Raw genomic sequence first — 22,071 nt, 5'->3', positions numbered from 1 at the left:
TTGCATTGAAATTACAGAATATTATATATATTCATTAAGACTGTATTACCTCTCGAGGAGCATTTTGAATCCTGTATTTGAGAAGTGCCTGTGTGAGGGCATTGGAAATCTGTAGAGCCATAGCAGCATCATCCTCTGTTGCTATCATTGAGGTGGACTGTAAAAACAGACACATTCATCAATTGCTATCCTTATCTTATGGTGTTTGTTTTTACATTACTTTTTATAAGGATACACAGGTAAAATTGTGGAATTAGATGTGCATCCATAGGCCACAGGTGCCCCCAATCCCTGTCATGGTATGCATACTTTTTAGTAAGTCAAGGGCAATAACTCTGCTCTGGCTACGTAAAATCCCAGCAGAAACACTAGGTACACAACTTCACATGCTGAGTAACAATCCTGTAAGGTTTGATTACTGTAGGACAAATACTTTTTCAGATATGCATGACCCAAATTAGGATGGACAAGGGCAACTCTAAAAGTGAAAATCCTTCATATCATTGTAGAAATGACAATTCTAACATTTTAATGACGTGTTCAGTTCAAATAGATGAATGGTTTCTTACTAATTATGATGATGTGGGTGCTCAATTTTAATGTTTTTGCTAACCTGACCTACATGATATGCAGCAAGGTTAGCATAACATCTAAAATTGCTATATAAAGTCACATTCCACTCTTCTTTTTGATGTTACTCATTTTTACCACAAAGTAAGACAAGTAGACTTTGATAGTCAGATTCTTGATTAGATAATTTGTCATATGTTTTCGCAACTTCACACAAAGTCATCTAGTGACTACCACAGCAAGATGTAATTCATCAAAACAGTTTCTTTCTGCTTCCCTTAACTGATTTAGTAAAACAGAATAAATAAATGAGCCATGCCATGGGAAAACCAACATAGTGGCTTTGCGACCAGCATGGATCCAGACCAGCCTGTGCATCTGCGCAGTCTGGTCAGGATCCATGCTGTTTGCTAACGGTTTCTCTAATTGCAGTAGGCTTTAAAAGCGAACAGCATGGATCCTGACCAGGCTGCGCGGATGCGCAGGCTGGTATGGATCCATGCTGGTCGCAAAGCCACTATGTTGGTTTTCTCATGACATGGCTCAAATCATGAATCTGTTTCTTGAAAAAATACCCAGAGTATCCCTTGAACATTATTCCAGTATACTTCAGTTGCATTCAATAATAGTTTCTCCTCTAAAATGGAGAGAACTACTCACTATAGAGACTTTGTATAAGTAATTTCCACAGAGTTCCCCAAAATGTATTGGATATCATGACCTTTAGTTGGGACCTAGCTGTACATACACAGTTAGCAAGGTTGCTCCACCACCAGACAACATCTCATGTAAAATACTGTACTTTGTATTATGTGTATTAGTTTTCACATCATATACTTTTCCAGATACACATGACAAAAACATTTGAAGAAAGGATTGTCAGACAGACAAGGATATACCTATACCCCAATCTCCCTGCCATAAAACATTGGTGCACAAAAATTATACTGCTTATCTTTTGGAAAGATACATGAAAGAAAAGAAGCAGTATGTTTTGAAATACTTAGTTGAAAAAACGTCATATCTTACCAGATTGGCCATTATTTCTCCAATATTCACATTAGGATTTTTGGCAGCTTCCTGGAAAGTAAATAAAAATACTTAAAGTAGAAGTAACTAGAGCTATCACTACCCTGTAAAACAAAAAAAGATACTGTATAGCAGGATATATTCGTGGAGGTTTAATTTTCGCTATATTTGCGGTCAACATTGACAGCGCGAAATCTAAACACCGTGATTTTTCTACCACGAACATACACATTTCACCAAGGGAAGGCCAATAACAGGGTGATATAGTGTTTATCGTCTATTCCTTTTATCAGTACTTGCTTCTATATGCACATGAGATATAAAGGTGTGAAAAACATTGTATTGTTATATAACTGTTACACTTTACAAATCGATTTTTGATAATTGCCGTTGCCTTTTCATCATTTAATTACGTTGGATCCGGCAAAATTATTAAAGGCGGCCTTTTAATGCATCACTTTCCTTTATGTAGCCAATTTCCAATAATATCCGACATTTTCGTAGACTAGAATACACGTAACACCAAGAACACAAGAAACAAATGTTACAAAAGTTACCATCACAAACAGGTTCATAAAACAAAACCGGAAATTGTATGTGTTCAACTTGTCATGTGTATTGAATCAGTCAAATAATAAGCTTGATAATTTTATTGCTCTTCATTTTCATTGGGATTGCTAAATTAAATATAAACATGGGGTTTGTATGAGTACGTCGTAAGGAGCTACTTACAATATGTTTCGATACGTGATTAAATATCAGTAAAACAGTGGTGAGGTTTTTTCAATGCATTACAGAACAAGAGTTGATTTATTACTAGTATTATATGCTATATGCGTCTTTATTCAGACGACAACGACAGACGTATTTGCGTGTTTGTTATTATGTGCATGTGTAGGAAGAGTGACCTCCCTTTCTTTTGTTTGCAATCAAGGTTTATAATTCGCGGCCGAAGTAGTTTCCGCAAAATCAAGACACCGTGAATACAAAACTCTTAAAAAGTCGCGAACATTTGGCACTGTGAATATATCCCACTATACAGTATTTCATCGGAGACCAAGAGGGCATTAATCTGTTATGCTTCAATTGGCATACAAGAGCTGTCAGAAGACACATGAACTGGACTATTTCCATGCTTGATAGCAAAATAATGCACATCTGAGGAAACTAGAGCTATCACTGGAGTGCTTAATACCCTCAAAACACTGCTTTGTCAGAAAAACAAAACATTTTAAATGTAAAGTTTCTGAATTCACAAGATGTGCAACATTGATGATGAATTCAGATACAGTTAAGGAAACAACTGAACTGTAATGTCTGTATTTATATCTGATTAAACTATAATTACAACATGCCTCAGAATAGTTTTTTAAAGCTAAGAAAAAGCCTTTTAAAACTTATGTATTTGTTTGGTGTGTATTCCACTTTTCCTACTTTTTTTATGATATTTTGAAAAGAAAAGGAAGTTAACCCTAAAGTACAAACCTCCTGCAAAGCTTTTGCAGCCTTCTCCTGTTGAGCTGCCATATTGGGATCAGTGCTTTTATGAGCTGCTAACCTGAAATAAAACACTATAGAAATGCAGAGCTCCAGAAAGGATTTCAGGTTAAAGGGATTTGTACTCCCACTTCTTTTTCCAATGGGATTTTACCACCCTATGTTTTCAAAGGGTATTCTGTCCCCTATTTTTTTTTCAAAGGGTATACAAGAATTTTATGGGCAAAAATGTACTTGCTGTTTAAATTATTGGCCCATTCAAATTTTATAGTGTTAAAGAACTATGTCTAATGATCTCTAGTTTTTTCAAATCTAACTGTTGTAACTTTGTACACACAAGAATTCCAGATAGACATACTTGTTTTGTATAGCTTTGACATCCGTCTCCTGATTAGGATTAGATCGTGCAGGGAGTTCCTCCCTATGTGCTCGGACGTCCGTCTCCTGTTTAGATTGTGCTGTGCTAGCTGCAAGAGCCTCTCTACGTGCTAGCTGACTGTCTAACCTCGTCTTCTCCTCCACACTAAGACTAGGACTGCTGCTGGCAACTGTACTCTCTCTGAACATTACACAAACATTAAGATGTACTATGCTCATTTTTCGCTTAAATATTGCATCATCAAATAATGATTTATATCTAGTAAAGCCTTGTCATATATATTTAACCTGGCCACACACATAAACTTTGTCAATGGTAATAACTTGCATGTAAAAACTTAACCAAATTTTGAAAGTCAAATGAGGGCCATAATCAAAAGTTACAACAAAAGAACTTAAAGTTTTGCTTCCTGCACCCACCTGCCCATAAATCTCTGAAGACGGAGATAATCAACATCTTCTTCCTGTAACCGTTTCCGTCTCTCCAATATGTCTGCGACACGTGACCTCTCAAGTTCGTCCAGGTATCGTCTACGCTCTACGATGTCATCTACACGTCTTCTCTCAGCAAAGGGATCATCAAGACGATATCTTTCTCCCATTAAACCATCCAAACGTCGTCTTTCATCAAACATTCGCCTGACACATACCAAGAATATCATTAAACATAAAATTAATGAAACTAACACAGGCAGAGTTTTTAACTATATCAGTCATCATTCTAGGACTTTATCTGATTTTAAAAAGGTCATTGAGGCATCAAATGCAAAATCTTCACAAGTGAAAAAGTGGTTGCCACTTCACACTTAAACAGACATGAAGAGTTTCATACTTTACAGCAAGGCATTGTCTGAGGTGTCAGATTTAATCACAAAATTCACTGCTTTACTTTCAAAATGTATTTACAAACCTAAATTTAAAGCTTTACACCTACAGATTAAAGTATAGTTCACAATTCAATAACAAGAGCTGTCCGTAAGACAGCGCGCTCCACTTTTCTCAGTGCTTGACTCTAAATTAGAGCTTTCCAAGTAAAAAAAAATTCCAAGTTAAAAAGGGACATAAATCTGTCAAAATTCAAATCAAAGTAATGGGGATTGTTTCTCCTAGTGTAGACTTTGATAATAAATAACAATTTCAAGTTTCAAGTCAAGGCCTTAAAGTAACAGAGATATTTGACTTCATCAAAAACTTTGACTAAAAAATTCTAAGTTAAAAAGGGGCATAACTCTGTCAAAATTCAAATCAGAGTTATTGGATTGTTTCTCCTGGTGTAGACTTTGATTGTAAATAACTAGGGATGGGAACGAATGTTCGAATATTCGAATATTCGAAAATCTGTCGAATATTCGAATATGAAAATCAAATTCGAATATTCGTAAATTATTGCATTTTTTTTTTCAAAATAAGTTTCATTGATTTTGGGCAATATGAACGAGACATACAGAATAAAACCATGTCATGTTAGTTTATCACGTATCAAAAGATGTCCAATTAACAAGAAAATAGCAATGCATAATTGGCAGTGGCCATCGTTACTTATTAACAGTTTGCAACAGGCGTCAATGTGTCAGATGCATGTCAAAAGATGTCCAATTAACAAGAAAATTGAATGCATAATTACCTGGGGTCATCGCTACGGATTAACAGTTTGTATAAGCCGTAAATGTGATATTTCTTTATCTTTTGTTCATTTTTATTGGCGCCTGTTTTATGTAACAAGTTGTAGATTTTTTTTTTTTCGAAAACAATACCAAACTTGTAGATATTGTCGATCTTTTCACAATATTTTGTACGAGGTTTCAGACCATCCGCAGAATCGGTTTTCATCCGCAATCGGCCGTATTCGAATTAAATTTTGAAGTAGTTAATAATAAAATCAAGAAAAACGTATGATTGATGCACAAGTTCATGTTGAAGGAGGTTTAAGTCTGCCTTACTTGCATTTTACACGACGATTTTTACACGCCGATTGAAATTTTTCAAAATGGCGGCGGTAATACAACAGCGCGTCACGTGTTTAAATGGGACGACCTGCTATTTTTAGATAAAATTGCGACGGTCTAAATTATAATCGTTTTGATTTTTTGTATCATTTTGAAGCTAAAACACTGAATTAGTTAAATATGTTCATGATTATACTGACAGAATCGTGAAATAAAACGCTAGGATCGGCGGGTTTCGCTATGTAGGATCGGGTTACCCGAAATAAACATTTTTTTTTTTGGCCTTATTTACGATGATCCACGCTTTAAACAAATGAATACGTTGTGTATATGCCAGTCACTTAATAAGAATTTAAAGCTTCCATTAAAACTAACCGAATATTCGAATATATTCGAATATGGCAAACCGAATATTCGAATATTGATTTCAGTATTCGTTCCCATCCCTATAAATAACTATTTTGAGTTTCAAGTCAAAAGCTTTAATAGTAACAGAGATATTTCACTTTATAAAAAACTTTAATCAGAAAATTACAAGTTAAAAAGGGGCATAAATCTGTCAAAATTCAATCAGAGTTATGGGAGTTGTTTCTCCTGGTATAGACTTTGATAGTAAATAACTATTTTAAGTTTTAACAGTAACAGAGATATATGACTTAACAAAAAATTCTAAGTTAAAAAGGGCATAATTCTGTCAAAATTCAAATCAGACTTATGGGGATTGTTTCTCCAGGTGTAGACTTTGATGGTTAATAAGTATTTTAAGTTTCAAGTCAATAGCTTTGATAGTAACAGAGATATTTGACTTTATCAAAAACTTTAACCAACAGCGAAGCCGACGCCGACACTGGGGCAAGTGCAATAGCTCTACTTATTCTTCAAAAAGTCAAGCTAAAAACAGATCATACAGTCAAACTCGCTTTATACAAACTCATCCGGACCTGGGAAATATGTTCGTATCAAACGAAATTCGTATTAATGAATGTATGACTCTCCGGATAATTTGTCCGAGCAAGTTGGGCAGTATCATCGGTGAATAGATTCCAATACATGGAAGTAGTTAATAGTTTTAAGCTGATAAAGTTAATTTATTCAGATAACATTGAAATGACTCAACAAAAGTCATACTTAAACTAGAGATGCTTTTGAGAAAAGCGCATATCTCCCACAACTGCCTAATCATCTAAATAGTAAGTCAGTCTTTATATACTGTTTACTTAATCCACATGGGCATGCGCTTTCTTGACACCAAAGGATGCCTATACTACTAGTAGTATAGGCGCCGGTTTAGGGGTAAAACTGCGCAAGAAATCTGAGTGTTTTTGGTAAATCAAGGGCCATAATTCCAAAATGCCTAGGCCGATTTGGCTAGTTATCAACTTGGCCGAGCACTTATTGGCAGACACATTTTGTTGAAGTTTGGTGAAGATCAGATGAGAAATGTTCGATTTAGAGTGCGGACAAGCTTTGTGACAGACAGACTGGAGTAAATCAATATGTCTCCGACACCACTGTGTGGTGGGAGACATAACTAGTAACAATGTAGGTCCAGAGCGCCAAATTATATCCACCGCCAATACTATTTCTATTATGAAGCTTGTACTATATAATCATTCTTAGAGGGATAAAAGTCTGTATACTTTGTAAAACATGGCCTACCTGTATCGACAATAGAATGTCAATAATGTGTTTAAAATTATTTACACCTCTTTAAATCTTGACTTGTCAATTAATTAAATTGTTTATATTGACATGATACACAAAGGACAGATTATTTGTTTTTGAATAAGTGTGAACTACTCCATTGTCCAATTACTATGTGGCACAAGGTTGAAATTATTATTATTTTCAACACATTTTATTTACTTCAATTAGATATCAGCACTCTACAGTTTCAAACTATTAAATAGTCAAGCTTAACAACGGCGAAATGGAAACCGACTTCTAAAATTAATTCATATCAAAAGATGGAAAATCATAACATTTAAGCTAATTGGGGCTTCAAACATGTGTTCGTATCTACTGGTTATTCGTATAAAGCGAGTTAACTAGTACCGAAATAATTTTACAAAGGAAATAGAAGGACCCGGCCGGGGAATCCAAATTTTGTTCGTTTTATCCGAAAATTCGTATCAAGCAAGTTCGTATCAAGTGGACACGACTGTATTACTTTTAGCTGACCCTTTTTTTATTATGTATAGGGGATTCACCTTCTCTCTGTAACATGACTAAAGACAATATTTATGCAGTGTTTCAGAAATCGCATTCTCGGAGCCAAGGGGCTACCCAAAAATTCTCTCAGGCTACTGAATTTTTTCACAGCATGCCAGTCCAGTAGTTTGAAATTCAATAATCTAGTCCTCATGAAACTCCCATTAATGTTAAAACTTTTTTTTTGTTCAGTTTTAAATAGCACTAAAGCAGTACAGGTCACAGGATGACTTTAAATCAAAAAGAAATCACTAATCTACGCTCCATCAATATCTTATGACAATTTTGCAAAAATATCAAAACTTCCTCCAAACCTTTCATACATAGGGTCATCTCTCCTATAGGGGTCAAATCTGTCCCTGTAAGAGGCCTTAAAGTCCTCAGGATACCTCCTTCTATAGTAGGGATCTCTTGGGTCATCATATGGTGGCCTCCTTGGTTCATCATATGGAGGTCGTCTTAAGTTATCTGACCCCAGGCGGTCATATTTTTCATGTGGTGGTCGTCTCAAGTCATCTGGCCCAGGGCGGTCATACTTATCATGAGAAGGTCGTTTCAGGTCATCTGGCCTGGCGCGGTCATTGGGACCCCATCTATCTGAGAAGTGGTCTTCGTGACGTGGTCTCGACCTGCAACAGATATTGTCAATTTGCTGCCGTCAACTATATATCCTTAATTCTGCAAATAGTTTCTCTACTTTTTGCAATTTAAACAATAGAAATTATCCTGCTTTATGTCTTACGGTCAAGAAACTATAGAAATTCATTTATTTTAGAGGCATCTTCTTAATAAATAATTCGGCAGTGTGTAAGTCAGGTCATAAACACTACAAAAGAGCCATGATGGCCCTAGGTCACTCATCTTGAGTTTCACAGCTCAAACATGTTTCTTAGCAGCTATGGTAATAATCTAACTATTTTGGTAGAGGGTGATTAAAGAAACAACTGAGTAAAATTATTCTGATATAAAACAGTTCCAAATTTTTTTTCAAGATATCTCTATATTCTTATTATCCTAAATGCACAAATTTGAAAACAATCCTTTCTTCTGATACTTACAGACCAAGATTAATGAAATGCATTATATGGTTCTTGAGGAGAAGTTGTAATCAGCTTTTTATGTTTTAACTTTTAGCCTGCTGGCAGCAAGTGATTCTGCCTTTGCGACCAGTGCAGACCAAGCCGTGCAGTCTGATCATGGTCTGCACTGTTCGCTATTCAGTCAGTAAATTTCCAGTGAACACCCCTTCCAATAATAGATGGTACTGCCCAAATTGAATGATGGACAAGTCTATAATTTTAGAAATTTAGCAGGGTAAAGGTTAAGTACGGTCAAGCAAACATGAGAAGGAAGGTTATTCCCAGGAAGCTTTATACCAAGTTCAGAGAATACCTGTTATGTGGTTCTTAAGACATTGTTTAATATCTTTTTTCCCCATTTCAGCCTTTAAGTGCATCAAACTTGAATAAAGTTGAGAAAGGTCCATTTAAGGATTGTACAGACCAAGTCTGGTAAAGATCCATCCAATGGAGAATAAATGGTTTAAAGGCTTGTTCTATTTTTAGCTCTGGCAGCCCCATGATGCAGTGAAGTAGAACAATCTCAACAAATCTGAAGGTCTTAGCCAGGATGTTACAGACCAAGTTAGGTGTAATTCTGACCTTTTTTTAAGACGAGAAGATGTTTAAGTAACATATTTGCATGGGCAGACAAACGATGTTTTTTTTTTTGTTTTGTTTTGTTGGGTTTAACATTGCACGGACACAATTATAGGTCATATGGCAACTTTCCAGCTTTGATGGTGGAGGAAGACCCCAGGTGCCCCTTCGTGCATTATTTCATCACGAGCAGACACCTGGGTAGAACAATAGACCTTACGTAAGCCAGCTGGATAGTTTCCTCACATGAAGAATTCAACACCCAGAGTAAGACTCGCACCCACATCGGTGAGGGGCAAGTGATTTGAAGTCAGCGACCTTAACCACTCGGCCAAAGAAGCCCCCAACTGACAATGGTGGAAAACAGAGATAGGCACAAAAACTCACCTGAACAGAATGTTAAAGATATCTGCCTACAAGGTTAGTCGTTTTTTTTTTTTAAATTTCATGTCATATCTTTTCCAACGGTCATCTGACTTCAAAAATTCTTCAAGTGTTACCAATAGTTGGATGATAGATTTCATTTAAAGTCAACACAATGTTAACTATTCCTTCCACTTTAAACATGCCATAATAGCCTAATAATGTTTACCTGACTCATATGGGTTCATGATTTCTTGGAAGAAGACCAAAGATCCTTTCAAAAGTAAAGAGAAATCAACATTTTGCTCATTTTAAGCTGGAAAGGGGCCATAACTCTGAAATTTTTATAGTGGATTGTTTCCAAAATTACCCTGAATAGTATCAAATGAACACAAAATATGTGTACCAAAAATTAACTCCATCTATCCTTTCAAGGGTTATCACAGGTACACAGACGGATGTACGCACACACGCACGGACAAAAAACATGGTGACTCCAGTATACCCACTCCTACACTTTATTTACACGAGAATTATAAAAGAAAGTTTTTACCTCCATTCTGTAGCAAGCTCTACAGCCATTCTTGGCTTCTTTGACGGTGGTTCCTTTGACTTTGATCTTGATGTTGTTTCTAATAAAAGAAAAAAGCAATAAAGCCTCTTGAAGAAATTTAAAAAAACATCCTACCGTGTGATCTCTTCTGTCAAAAGTAATAGCTAAAGTAATATTTGAAGTGTAATAAATGAACTTTTCTGCTGAAAAGTAAGCTCTTTTTTTACCAGCTAATTTCCAATCAATTTTTAAAGCAGAGATATTTGGATCAGTTCTAAGGACAACAGGAATTAAAGTTAAACTACATGTACAATTTGCAAACCTGGAACCAATTTGCTTCAACTATTCCTAAAACACAGACTGCTATATTTACATTAATCACTGCATCCCATGACATTCTGCAAAATAGCTTCTTCATTTTTTTTTTTTTTTGCCAGAACAGTAGTTTTAGAACAAATTACTTGCAACCTGAATCATTTTTATACCTACCTCAAACTCCTATCACCACTTATACTAAAGTATTATAATGTTCTTAACACTTTTCAGTAAAAAATCAGACACATGAAAATATTCTTTCTGAGACCTCAAATATTCCTTTACAGTAGTTATACAGGAAAATTCTTTCAAAAAAAAACAACTAAAGTAAACCTATAATACTATACCAGTGAAGGCCATTTCATGTACGCACCAATCCAAAACCAAGTCCTAACCGATGCAGTTCTTGTTTTTTTCAGTCCGGAATCAGCTAGTTTTCACATATATGCATAATGTTTGGGTAAAAATATATATAAGCACAGCATCATACAAAGGTGTTGAAATCACTATTGGAGAATGAAATGGCAATGTGATTCATAAACTGAGGGACCAATTTGGAAAACACCACATGTTTGTTTATTATGATGTTTCGGCTGATTGTATGTATGATCAAAGAAACAATGAACAAGCTGTAAAATCAAGTGATTTTCAACACCTTTTCAGACTTAATATGTTAACCTAAATAAAATTTCAATTTATGCATTTTTTCCTTTCTGTTTCTTTTTATTTTTTTGTTTGTGTTGGCATACATGTATAATATTAAATGGCTCTTTTATCAGTTTTGTTTAGATCAATGTGTATGTGAAATGACCTTAAATGACAGAGTAGTGTTACCAAACTTACCATCATTAAATGAATCTATCTTTCCTTCTTCCATCTCTTTCACTTTCACAGCAAGTGCTTTTGAATGTCTCATCATTGTTTCCTGTAACAAATAATCAATACCACTCAAATAATATTTGGATTTTGTTCAGATTTGATAACTTTATCATACCATATCATTAAAATTCGTAACTGTCTACAACCAACAACTTCTACACTTACTATCAGGTGTGATTTGTACTAAAAAACATTGAAAAGTTAGCATTCTGATAATCGAATACTCCTGTTATTTGAATATTTTGTCCCGACAAATATGTTATGCAAATATCTGAATTCCACTGTAACAGATCATTAATACCACTAAAACAAGAGCTCGTACAACACGAAATTCCCCCCTTGATGCATTCAGTAATTGCACAAGGAACAGAAATCATTTGGTCACTGTACACAAAACTTCTACTGTTCTGGGTCAATGTGACCTTAATCTTTGACCTACTGATCTCAAAATCATTAGGGATCATCTGCTGGTCATGACCAACATCCAAATCAACTTTCATGATCCTAGGCCCAAGCATTCTTGAGTTATCATCTGGAAACCGTTTAACTGTTCCAGGTCACTGTGACCTTGAACTTTTGCCTACTGACCTCAAAATCAATAGGGGTCATCTGCTGGTGATGATCAACCTCCCTATCAACTTTCATTATCCTAGGCCCAAACATTATTTAGTTATCATCCGGAAACCGTTTAACAGTTCCAGGTCAACGTGACCTTGATCTTTAACCTACTGATCTCAAAATCATTAGGGATCATCTGCTGGTCATGACCAACATCCAAATCAACTTCCATGATCCTAGGCCAAAGCGTTCTTGAGTTATCATCCGGAAACGGATTGTTCTACATACCGACCGACAGACATCTGCAAAACAATATACCCCTTCTTCTTCGAAGGGGGGCGTAACATCAATACCACTCAAATTACACATCATCTATATCATTAACACAACATATCAATACCTCTCCAAAAACGTCACTCAATTAAAAGATCACAGATACCACTTGGATAATAGATAATCAATACCACTCACGTAAGAGATAATGAATCAATACCACTCAAATTACAGATTATAAATACCATCTGAATATATGTATTGTGATAATTTCTTAATATGAAAGACAAAAAAGCAATAAACTGACAGATTCTTATTGCCGCTTGCCTGTCTAAATCTGTTAGCCTGGAAGTCCTTGCAGGCTTTTTGTGATTACAATTGTCAATAAATTTGTGGGAATTTCAGTTTTAAATAGATTTTTTTTGGACATGTTATGGTCAATTCAAAAACCATCAATACTGAAACAAGGATTGTTTAAACTTTCAATATTTGAGTTGTAAGTGATTGTCAATGAACTGTACTGAACAGTAACAGCATTTACAAAATCACCTACTGCATCAGCCTATATTTCAATGTTGTTTAACCTGTTTCTTGAATACTTAATTATTTCATATATTAATACACAATGTCACAGAATACTGAGGGAACACCTGCTGCAAGGCAAACAAGAGCTGTCCGTAAGACAGCCAAGCTCGACTATTCGAAATATTGTCACAGAAGCAGGAAATTATTACCCAAAATGTTAAATATCAAAAGAGTTTTAAGTTCGAAACAGGACATAATTTGACCAAAATGCATATCAGAGTTATGGGACTTGATGCTATCAACTAGTTTAATAACCCCGAAGAAACATGTTAAGTTTCAATTCCATATCTGCATTAGTTTTGGAGATAGTAACTTGCATGTAAAACTTTAACCAGAATTTTCTAAGTCCAAAAGGGGGCATAATTTGCTCAAAATACATGTTAAGAGTTATGGAACTTGACCCAGTGAGGTTGGTAACTGACCTAGAAAAAGAATAAATAAGTTTCAAAGCTATATGCCTTTTGGTAATAGCTGTATGTACTTGCACGCAAAACTTTAACCAGGATTTTCTAAGTCCAAAAGGGTGCATAATTTGCCCAAAATACATGTCAGAGTTATGGGACTTGATTCTATCAACTAGTTTTATAACCCCGAAGACACATGTGAAGTTTCAATTTAATATCTGCATTAGTTTTGGAGATAGTAACTTGCATGTAAAACTTTAACCAGGATTTTCTAAGTCCAAAAGGGGCATAATTTGCTCAAAATACATGTCAGAGTTATGGGACTTGGCCAGTGAGGTAGGTAATTGATCTAGAAAAAGAAAAATAAGTTTCAAATCAATATGCCTTTTAGTAATAGCTGTATGTACTTGCACGCAAAACTTTAACCAGAATTTTCTAAGTCCAAAAGGGGGCATAATTTGGCCAAAATACATGTCAGAGTTATGGGACTTGACCCAGTGAGGTAGGTAATTGATCTAGAAAAAGAAAAAATAAGTTTCAAATCTATATGCCTTTTAGTAATAGCTGTATGTACTTGCACGCAAAACTTTAACCAAAATTTTCTAAGTACAAAAGGGGGCATAATTTGGCCAAAATGAAGGTCAGAGTTTATGGGACTTGGTGCTATCAACTAGTTTTATAACCTCGAAGACACATGTGAAGTTTCAATTCAATATCTGCATTAGTTTTGGAGATAGTAACTTGCATGTAAAACTTTAACCAGAATTTTCTAAGTCCAAAAGGGGGCATAATTTGCTCAAAATACATGTTAGAGTTATGGAACTTGACCCAGTGAGGTTGGTAATTGACCTAGAAAAAGAATAAATAAGTTTCAAAGCTATATGCCTTTAAATGATAGCTGTATGTACTTGCATGCAAAAACTTAACCAAGGTGTGACGCCGACGCCGACGCCGACGCCAGGGTGAGTAGAATAGCTAGACTATTCTTCGAATAGTCGAGCTAAAAAACAATCAGAAGCAAACTAGTGCTGAAATGGTGTGTCCCTTACATGGCCGCTAGCCTGGTGGTGAAAATGTACCATGAAGGATATCAACTATTGTCCTACACCAGCAGAAGCCTGCCAGAATCAAGCCTTAAACCTCACTAGACATGGCAGCAGTTTACAATAAAGCTGTATTTTTTTTGCACTTACTGCCACAATCATTTCTCAATAGTTGAAAGTGAACAAAATCAGTATCAGGCAAATTTCAATCAGACGAAATGAATTTAATTAATACTGAATTAATATCAAAGTGTGTGTTTGACTGGTTTTATGCTGTTTATCAACAGTATTTCAGTTATGCAATGGAAGTCAGTTCGCCTAACCAGTGTTCCCGGATTCTGTAACAATACTAACTTGTATTTGCAAGTAACTGCCAAACTTCTCCATATGACTGTAAAGTGGGGGTGAAGCACATCAGACACATTACTATTTTCTTACAAACTGTCATAAGCTGCTTATATAAGCTGCATCCAGAGATCAACCTTAAACCTCTCACATTACAGGACTGAGCTTACTCAGCAGGCTGTCTCAAACTGAAAACCATAATTATGATTTCTAAGAACAAACCTTTAGTTCATCCTCATCCTCAAAATTTTCTAGTTCCACTTTAATCTTTACATCACCACGGCCCACTTCAGCTTCAATCTCGTTAGCAAAATCTTCAAGATTTGCATTCATCTCGGACTTCTTCCTCTTTGAATTAAACTTTGTCAAATGGTCGTACATCAGAGGCCTCTTGATTTGCTGGAATATTTTTTTTTAAATGTTTAGATGTGCCGTGATAGTTCCAAGAAATGAGTTTTAAGTGTAGAAAATAAATATTCTGTTAAATAATGAGGTATACTCATTGGATAAGGTGTGTTATACAGTCTGATCAACACAGCGGTCGCCAGATTCAAATTCATTTGATGTCATTATCTCCAAATTACTAGTGCTTTTTTGATTGATTTAAAAAAAATCTCTTCACTGTATTCACATTAAAATGTAGTATCACTATTCAACTGTGCAATATTGAAGACAATACTAGATAAATTGTGCATATCAAATATGACATTGACTGAACAAATACAAAATTAAACTGAGCCAATACAAGGAAATCAGGGTCAATATGAGAAAATGCAGCTATTACAGGATTCAAGCATTCATATTGGGCCATAAGACACCCCCCAAACAAATAATAAGACAAATATGAATAATCTGACAAACAACACTATAGTATACCTAAAAGCATGAACTAAAGAAAACATATACTATTAAATCAATCAAACTAACTGACATATAGCTTCAGGGTTCCAGATTAAACATTTTTTTGAGGTACAAATGTACATAAATTTGTGGATTTCCAGTTCTATATATAAAATAATGGAAAATTAATCTGTAGGTTGGGATTAATCTTTGAAGACTGATGCTATCAAGAAATCCAAACAAATTATTCCTGTACCAATATACATGATTTTACAGTATTGAAAGTGGAAGCCTACCATGTATTTCAGTCTGTGCTTAAGCCCAATCACATGTGGTATAATGGTAGAGCCATCACACTTGGACTCACACAGGTTACACACGTATCTCGGAGGTAACTTGAAATCTGTCTTCTGGAACTCCGTCACAAACTCCAGGCCTAAATAAAAGAATGTACAGTATAAACCTTACATCAATACATTTATCCTCTGTATACATACACTATACCCTCAGTACAGTATACTCTTTGTATCAATGCAGTGCCCCTCTGTATAAGTATAGTGTAACCCCTATCAGTGCAGTACATCCTCTTAATCAGTACATTATAGGAGAGATCGTGTTTGTATACAAATTCTATTTTTAGAACTGATAAGACAATGATCGGGTGGGCAGAAGCCGACCGTCCATGTTTTTTTTGTAAACAGTGATGTTTTTCTAACGGTCTAAACTTTCTTAAAACACAAATTACATAAATAATTTTTTGATCAATGGAAAGGTTATAAAACAAGCAATTTATTGATTACTTTTAATTGTTATTTCGAAATAAAATGGATTAATTATGAACGCTTAACTTACACTGTTTTTCTAAAGGTTGTGAAAATCACTACGCCGCTTTTAAAATTATATGACATTTAAAACGGTTATTCATTGAAAAAAGATATTTGAATACAAAAATATGAAGATTGTAAGTATTTCAAATCTTTTTGAATTTTGAAAATCCATAAATGAGCAAAAAAGTTATTAAAAATTAAAAATTCTGTTTCAATACGCAAACGGTGTTAAAATCATTTGTTTTGCCAACCACCTGATAAACAGATGTTAACGCGTGACGTCACGGCGATCTCTCCTATACACTCTCAGTACAGTATACACACTCTGTATCAGTACACTGTACCCTCTGTATCAGTGAAAGCTTATGAAGATCAAAATGAAAATTTGTCCTCAAAACCTAGTTTTTACTTCAGGTAATCTAGTTTTGTGACCTCTATGGAGTGTTAAAGTTTCTCTATGATTTAACCTAGTGACCTAGTTTTTGACCTCTACTATCCCACTAGATTTCATAGAGACAAACATTCTGAAAAAATTCAAACAGAAAATGTGACCCCCAGAGTGTAAATAAGCTATTTCTTTGATTTGACCTAGTGACCTAGTTTTTTTATTTAAAGTAACAAAGTTTTAAACTTGTCCCAGATGCTATACAGACAAACATTTTGAAATAGTTTCATAACAACAAGAGCTGTCCGTAAGACAGCCAAGCTCAACTATTCGAAATATTGACCCAGAAGCAGGAAAATATTACCCAAAAAGGTTAAATATCAAAAGAGTTTTAAGTTCAAAAGGGGGAATAATTTGACCAAAATGCATATCAGTTATGGGACTTGCTGCTCTTAACTAGTTTTATAACCTCGAAGGCACATGTGAAGTTCCAATTCAATATCTGCATTAGTTTTGGAGATAAAAACTTGCATGTAAAACTTTAACCAGAATTTTCAAAGTCCAAAAGGGGGCATAATTTGCCCAAAATATATGCCAGAGTTATGGGACTTGATCCAGTGAGGTTAGTAATTGATTCAGAAAAAGGAAAAATAAGTTTCAAATCTATATGCCTTTTAGAAATAGCTGTATGTACTTGCACGCAAATTTTAACCAGAATTTGCAAAGTCCAAAAGGGGGCATAATTTGGCCAAAATGAAGGTCAGAGTTATGGGACTTGCTGCTATCAACTAGTTTTATAACCCCGAAGACACATGTGAAGTTTCAAATCAATATCTGCATTAGTTTTGGAGATAATAACTTGCATGTAAAACTTTAACCAAAATTTTCTAAGTCTAAAAGGGGGCATAATTTGCTCGAAAAAAAAACATGTCAGAGTTATGGGACTTGACCCAGTGAGGTTGGTAATTGATCTAGAAAAAGAAAAAATAAGTTTCAAATCTATATGCCTTTTAGAAATAGCTGTATGTACTTGCACGCAAAACTTTAACCAGAATTTTCTAAGTCTTAAAGGGGGCATAATTTGGCAAAAATGAAGGTCAGAGTTATGGGACTTGCTGCTATCAACTAGTTTTATAACCCCGAAGACGCATGTGAAGTTTCAAATCAATATCTGCATTAGTTTTGGAGATAGTCACTTGCATGTAAAACTTTAACCAAAATTTTCTAAGTCTAAAAGGGGGCAAAATTTGCTCAAAATACATGTCAGAGTTATGGGACTTGACCCAGTGAGGTTGGTAATTGATCTAGAAAAAGAAAAAATAAGTTTCAAATCTATATGCCTTTTAGAAATAGCTGTATGTACTTGCACGCAAAACTTAAACCAGAATTTTCTAAGTCCAAAAGGGGGCATAATTTGGCCAAAATGAATGTCAGAGTTATGGGACTTGCTGCTATCAACTAGTTTTATAACCCCGAAGACACGTGAAGTTTCAAATCAATATCTGCATTAGTTTTGGAGATAGTAACTTGCATGTAAAACTTTAACCAAAATTTTTTAAGTCCAAAAGGGGGCATAATTTGCTCAAAATACATGTCAGAGTTATGGGACTTGACCCAGAGAGGTTGGTAATTGACCTAGAAAAAGAAAAAATAAGTTTCAAAGCTATATGCCTTTAATTGATGGCTGTATGTACTTGCATGCAAAAACTTAACCAAGGTGTGACGCCGACGCCGACGCCAGGGTGAGTAGAATAGCTAGACTATTCTTCGAATAGTCGAGCTAATGAGTCAAAATGCTGCCTAGGTGCAGATAAGACTACCCAGCTCTCATGTCACTGATATTCCATTTGTTAAAAGGTTACTAAATATACATAGCTAACTTAAGTTCTTTAAACTAACAGTGCAAGTAATTTAATACCACACTCTCTGTTTACTTGTCCAGTTTTACGTTTGACTATGAAATGTCCGTACAGAGTATCAGCCTAATGACTTTGAGTAGCTATGATACAATACAGACTGAGATATCAAGTCAGTAATAAAACTACTGTGTTTAACCATTCTGAGAAGTCAGATGAAATGTTTAAGTTGCAACAGTTTGTAAAGTAGGTAAAAAATGAATAGTGGAAACATACTATTTGGGAACAAAGTGGGTCATGCAAACGTACAAATTGGGAATTCTGGTAGTTTATTAGGAATTGGTCCATTTATGGGACCCATCTGAGGAAAAAAATGTAGTAAACTCCCAGGTACATAGTATCAAAATTATTAAGATACCCTAAAATTTCCATCTTCTATCTCTTTCTTACCTAGCAAAGCTACTTGGCTGTCTTTGGCCATTTCAGAAAATTTGGACGGTCTGTCTTTAGTTTCCACCATAACACCACTTGAAGCAATTTTCTTTTTCTTAATCTTGGCTGGAAATATACAACATGTCTGCAAGCTGAATATAAGTGCTAACATCAGAACATAATTCCCATTGCTGATGATTTGAAATATACTTACCCCAAAGAAGGCAATCAAAGTTTTAAAACTGATCAATATAATTCAGTCAGTAGCGAACATTTTAACATCACAATTTTAGTTCAAAGAAATGACGAAAATTGACATTTTCCTTGTGGAACTGCTTGCAATATTTTTATATAGGTAAATTGGAACAAGGAAATTTGAATAATTATCAATGATGGAGATTACACATAATCATCAGGTAATAAATTTTTTTGTATCACGCTATTACAAAAACACCTTGTAACTGAAATAATGTTTAATAAATAGCAAACTATCATATTTGATACATGCACTTCTTGGAATTTGATGAAGCATCTTACGGTATTTGTTGAAAACATGTAAATACTGAATTAAGATTGGTACAGGCTAACCATGCTATATTCAGGCGTTTCCAAGCAAAAGTTGAAATACCCAGAGGTCAGAAGTTACTGAACTCCAAAACATACAAAATGGTGTCATATGAAATAGTACTGAAACTGTCAGTAAGTGATTGGGTATTATTAATATCTTATATATGACCTAGATAATCTTTAAATTTTTCACTGTTGTTTCCTTTTTTTTCACATTAGCAATTTACAAACCAAAACTAATTTGCATATGAAATGTGAACTAGACATATGTAATAACCTGGCTTTTTCCCCCACCTTATTTTGCAAGAAAATGACTAAGCTCAAATTTTTTTTACCTTACTGCAGAAAATAATATATAACATGACAAGTTTATAGTAATTAATATTTTTCATTATGAAATACCAATGCAACTATATATTGTTGCTTACTGATGAAAGGTTTTAAGTGTGAGTGTGAGAAACTAATTAGCTGTAAAGAACTTTTATTTTAGGTTTTCCAGTGAATTATAGTTTTCTCAGTGAAATAAAAGTGATAATCCACAGTTTGAAACAGTAGATTATCATTTTTATTTTTCACTGTTTTTGCCAAACTAGTTCCGGTCTTCCATCACGATTGAAGTCAAATTGTATACCGACCGTTATGAATACCAGGGACCATAATGACGATGACGTCATTTGTGTTATGCTTTCTGATGATATTTCCCGCGATTTTCAACATTTTATAAATTATGCAACAAAAGTAAAGTTTTACACATGAAATAAAAAGAAAACTTGTTTGTGTCAGTGAAATATCAATTTTATTTCACTTGTGAGCACCAAAAAAAGTCATTTTCACTCGTGCCTACGCCACTCGTGAAAATATCAGTTTTTGATGCTCACTTGTGAAATAAAATTGATATTTCACTGAAACAAACAAAATATCCTCTATATATTTACTAAGCAAATTTATTTCAATACACAGAAGTTTAATCTAACATGTTATTTGTCTTTCTGCATGGTTTTATTGTTAAATTGTTTTAAAATACTCAACGGGAATTCACTAGGAACTAGTCTTAGTCAATTTTGTGGTTGTTTTAATCAATAACATTATATTGCTTCAAACATTTAAAATTCCCATAAATGCTATATTTAAAAATGGGAAAGCTTTCAAATCATGCCTGAACGAAACAGTCAATTTGGTAGAAACAACAAAATTGCATGTCAGTAAAACTGAAGGGTTTCACAGTATCGACAAAACCCATGGATAAGATGTTTAGAACTAACATAAGAGACTGATGCTGGAAGTTATGTTAGGTTCAACAGAATTTAAGTTACAAGTATGTAAGACGGCCGCTTAACATAACTAGTGTTCATGTTGGATTCAGCACTATTTTTACCTAACAAGCGTTCCTGGATTCCTTACCAGTATTGATATATTTTTAGCAGTTTGGTGTAATTGTTCCTTATATGCATTTTCCAATGAATTTCTGAAAGCATGGTAACATTGGAAAACAAAGTATAATATCAGAAATATTTGCATGAAATCAATTTTCACTTAAAGGCACTGACCTCCGGAGTCTGGCTAAAAATGACCTTTCTTTGTTATTGAAGTTTGGTCATTAGAATATGAGTTTTCGTTTCTAAACTATCTTAAAAATGCCAAATCAAGAAAAAAAAAGATGCCCGTGTTGGGAATTGAACCCGGGCAGCCACAGCTATAAACTTTTCTGTTGTCTTTACCAATACTGTCATGGAGGACTATGTGTTTAGCGCATTAAATATATATATTTATAATTAAAACAGTTTACTTTGAGTAATGTGTTACAAATGCTTTTCCATTTTCATTGTAAATATTAGTAAAAACAACTCATTCTCATGTTTCCATAACATATAGTCTGTCAGTAATTAGGTCAAAGCTTTCTTAAGAAATATAGCATTAATTTCCTGATACCTAATTCATTTATATTTTTTTGTTGTTGAACGATCTGGAGGCCTGTGCCTTTAATATGCACTTTTGATTAATTTGCAAAAATTAGTAAATCTAGTAAAAACTCAGATTTTTAATTACGTGAGACTTTAACTTCATATTACACCTATTTTGAATTCTCTGCAATTGTGGTCAAGCAGAAATTTCTGATACTACGGAAGTCCCTAATATATATTATATACATTCATTTAAAAGATACTGCCAGGCAGCCTGGAGCTCAATGGCAATGAGAAACAACACATTTTTAGGGGTATAAAATCAACCAAATGTGCAAATTTTAACAACAAATTAGCATTTATAAAACCAAGTTCAACAATTGCAGATGAAACCACTATGTCATCTTTTTTCCTTCAAAACAGAAGAGAATTTCTAGTCCAATGACAATACTGTGTTCAGTAGGACACTGAATATTTCTTATGTTCCCTCTGAAAACTTTCTGCTCATTTTAGTCAACACTTGTCTTAAGATAATGTTAGGTATTTATACCCACATCTCTGCTAAGTTGTAAAGCATTGTTTTTATAAAGTCTTTTGTCTTCAGGAAAGATGATAATTAAATCTTCAGCAGTTTAGATCACTTTTCTCATAAAGTT

At 34.5% G+C, this 22,071-nt stretch overlaps 1 protein-coding gene across 1 annotated transcript in view; it reads right to left on the bottom strand.

Annotated features, from left to right (window-relative positions):
• The window catches only part of LOC123532981 (uncharacterized), a 50,989-nt gene that overhangs the window by 5,630 nt on the left and 23,288 nt on the right, over window positions 1–22,071 (bottom strand). Inside the window, exons 8-18 of the mRNA XM_053518496.1 lie at window positions 18,966–19,073; window positions 15,744–15,883; window positions 14,830–15,006; window positions 11,364–11,445; window positions 10,206–10,284; window positions 7,946–8,260; window positions 3,895–4,113; window positions 3,455–3,655; window positions 3,085–3,157; window positions 1,600–1,650; window positions 50–157 (exon numbers count right to left, since the gene is read on the bottom strand). Coding sequence (XP_053374471.1) covers window positions 50–157; window positions 1,600–1,650; window positions 3,085–3,157; window positions 3,455–3,655; window positions 3,895–4,113; window positions 7,946–8,260; window positions 10,206–10,284; window positions 11,364–11,445; window positions 14,830–15,006; window positions 15,744–15,883; window positions 18,966–19,073 — 1,553 coding nt within the window. The remainder of the gene's footprint in view (window positions 1–49; window positions 158–1,599; window positions 1,651–3,084; window positions 3,158–3,454; window positions 3,656–3,894; window positions 4,114–7,945; window positions 8,261–10,205; window positions 10,285–11,363; window positions 11,446–14,829; window positions 15,007–15,743; window positions 15,884–18,965; window positions 19,074–22,071) is intronic.

The sequence above is a fragment of the Mercenaria mercenaria genome, chromosome 11 (assembly GCF_021730395.1).
Source record: "Mercenaria mercenaria strain notata chromosome 11, MADL_Memer_1, whole genome shotgun sequence".
In the NCBI taxonomy this organism is placed as follows: Eukaryota; Metazoa; Mollusca; class Bivalvia; order Venerida; family Veneridae; genus Mercenaria; species Mercenaria mercenaria.
The sequence above is the reverse complement of the archived record's forward strand: the minus strand, read 5'-3'. Positions and strand labels throughout refer to the sequence as shown.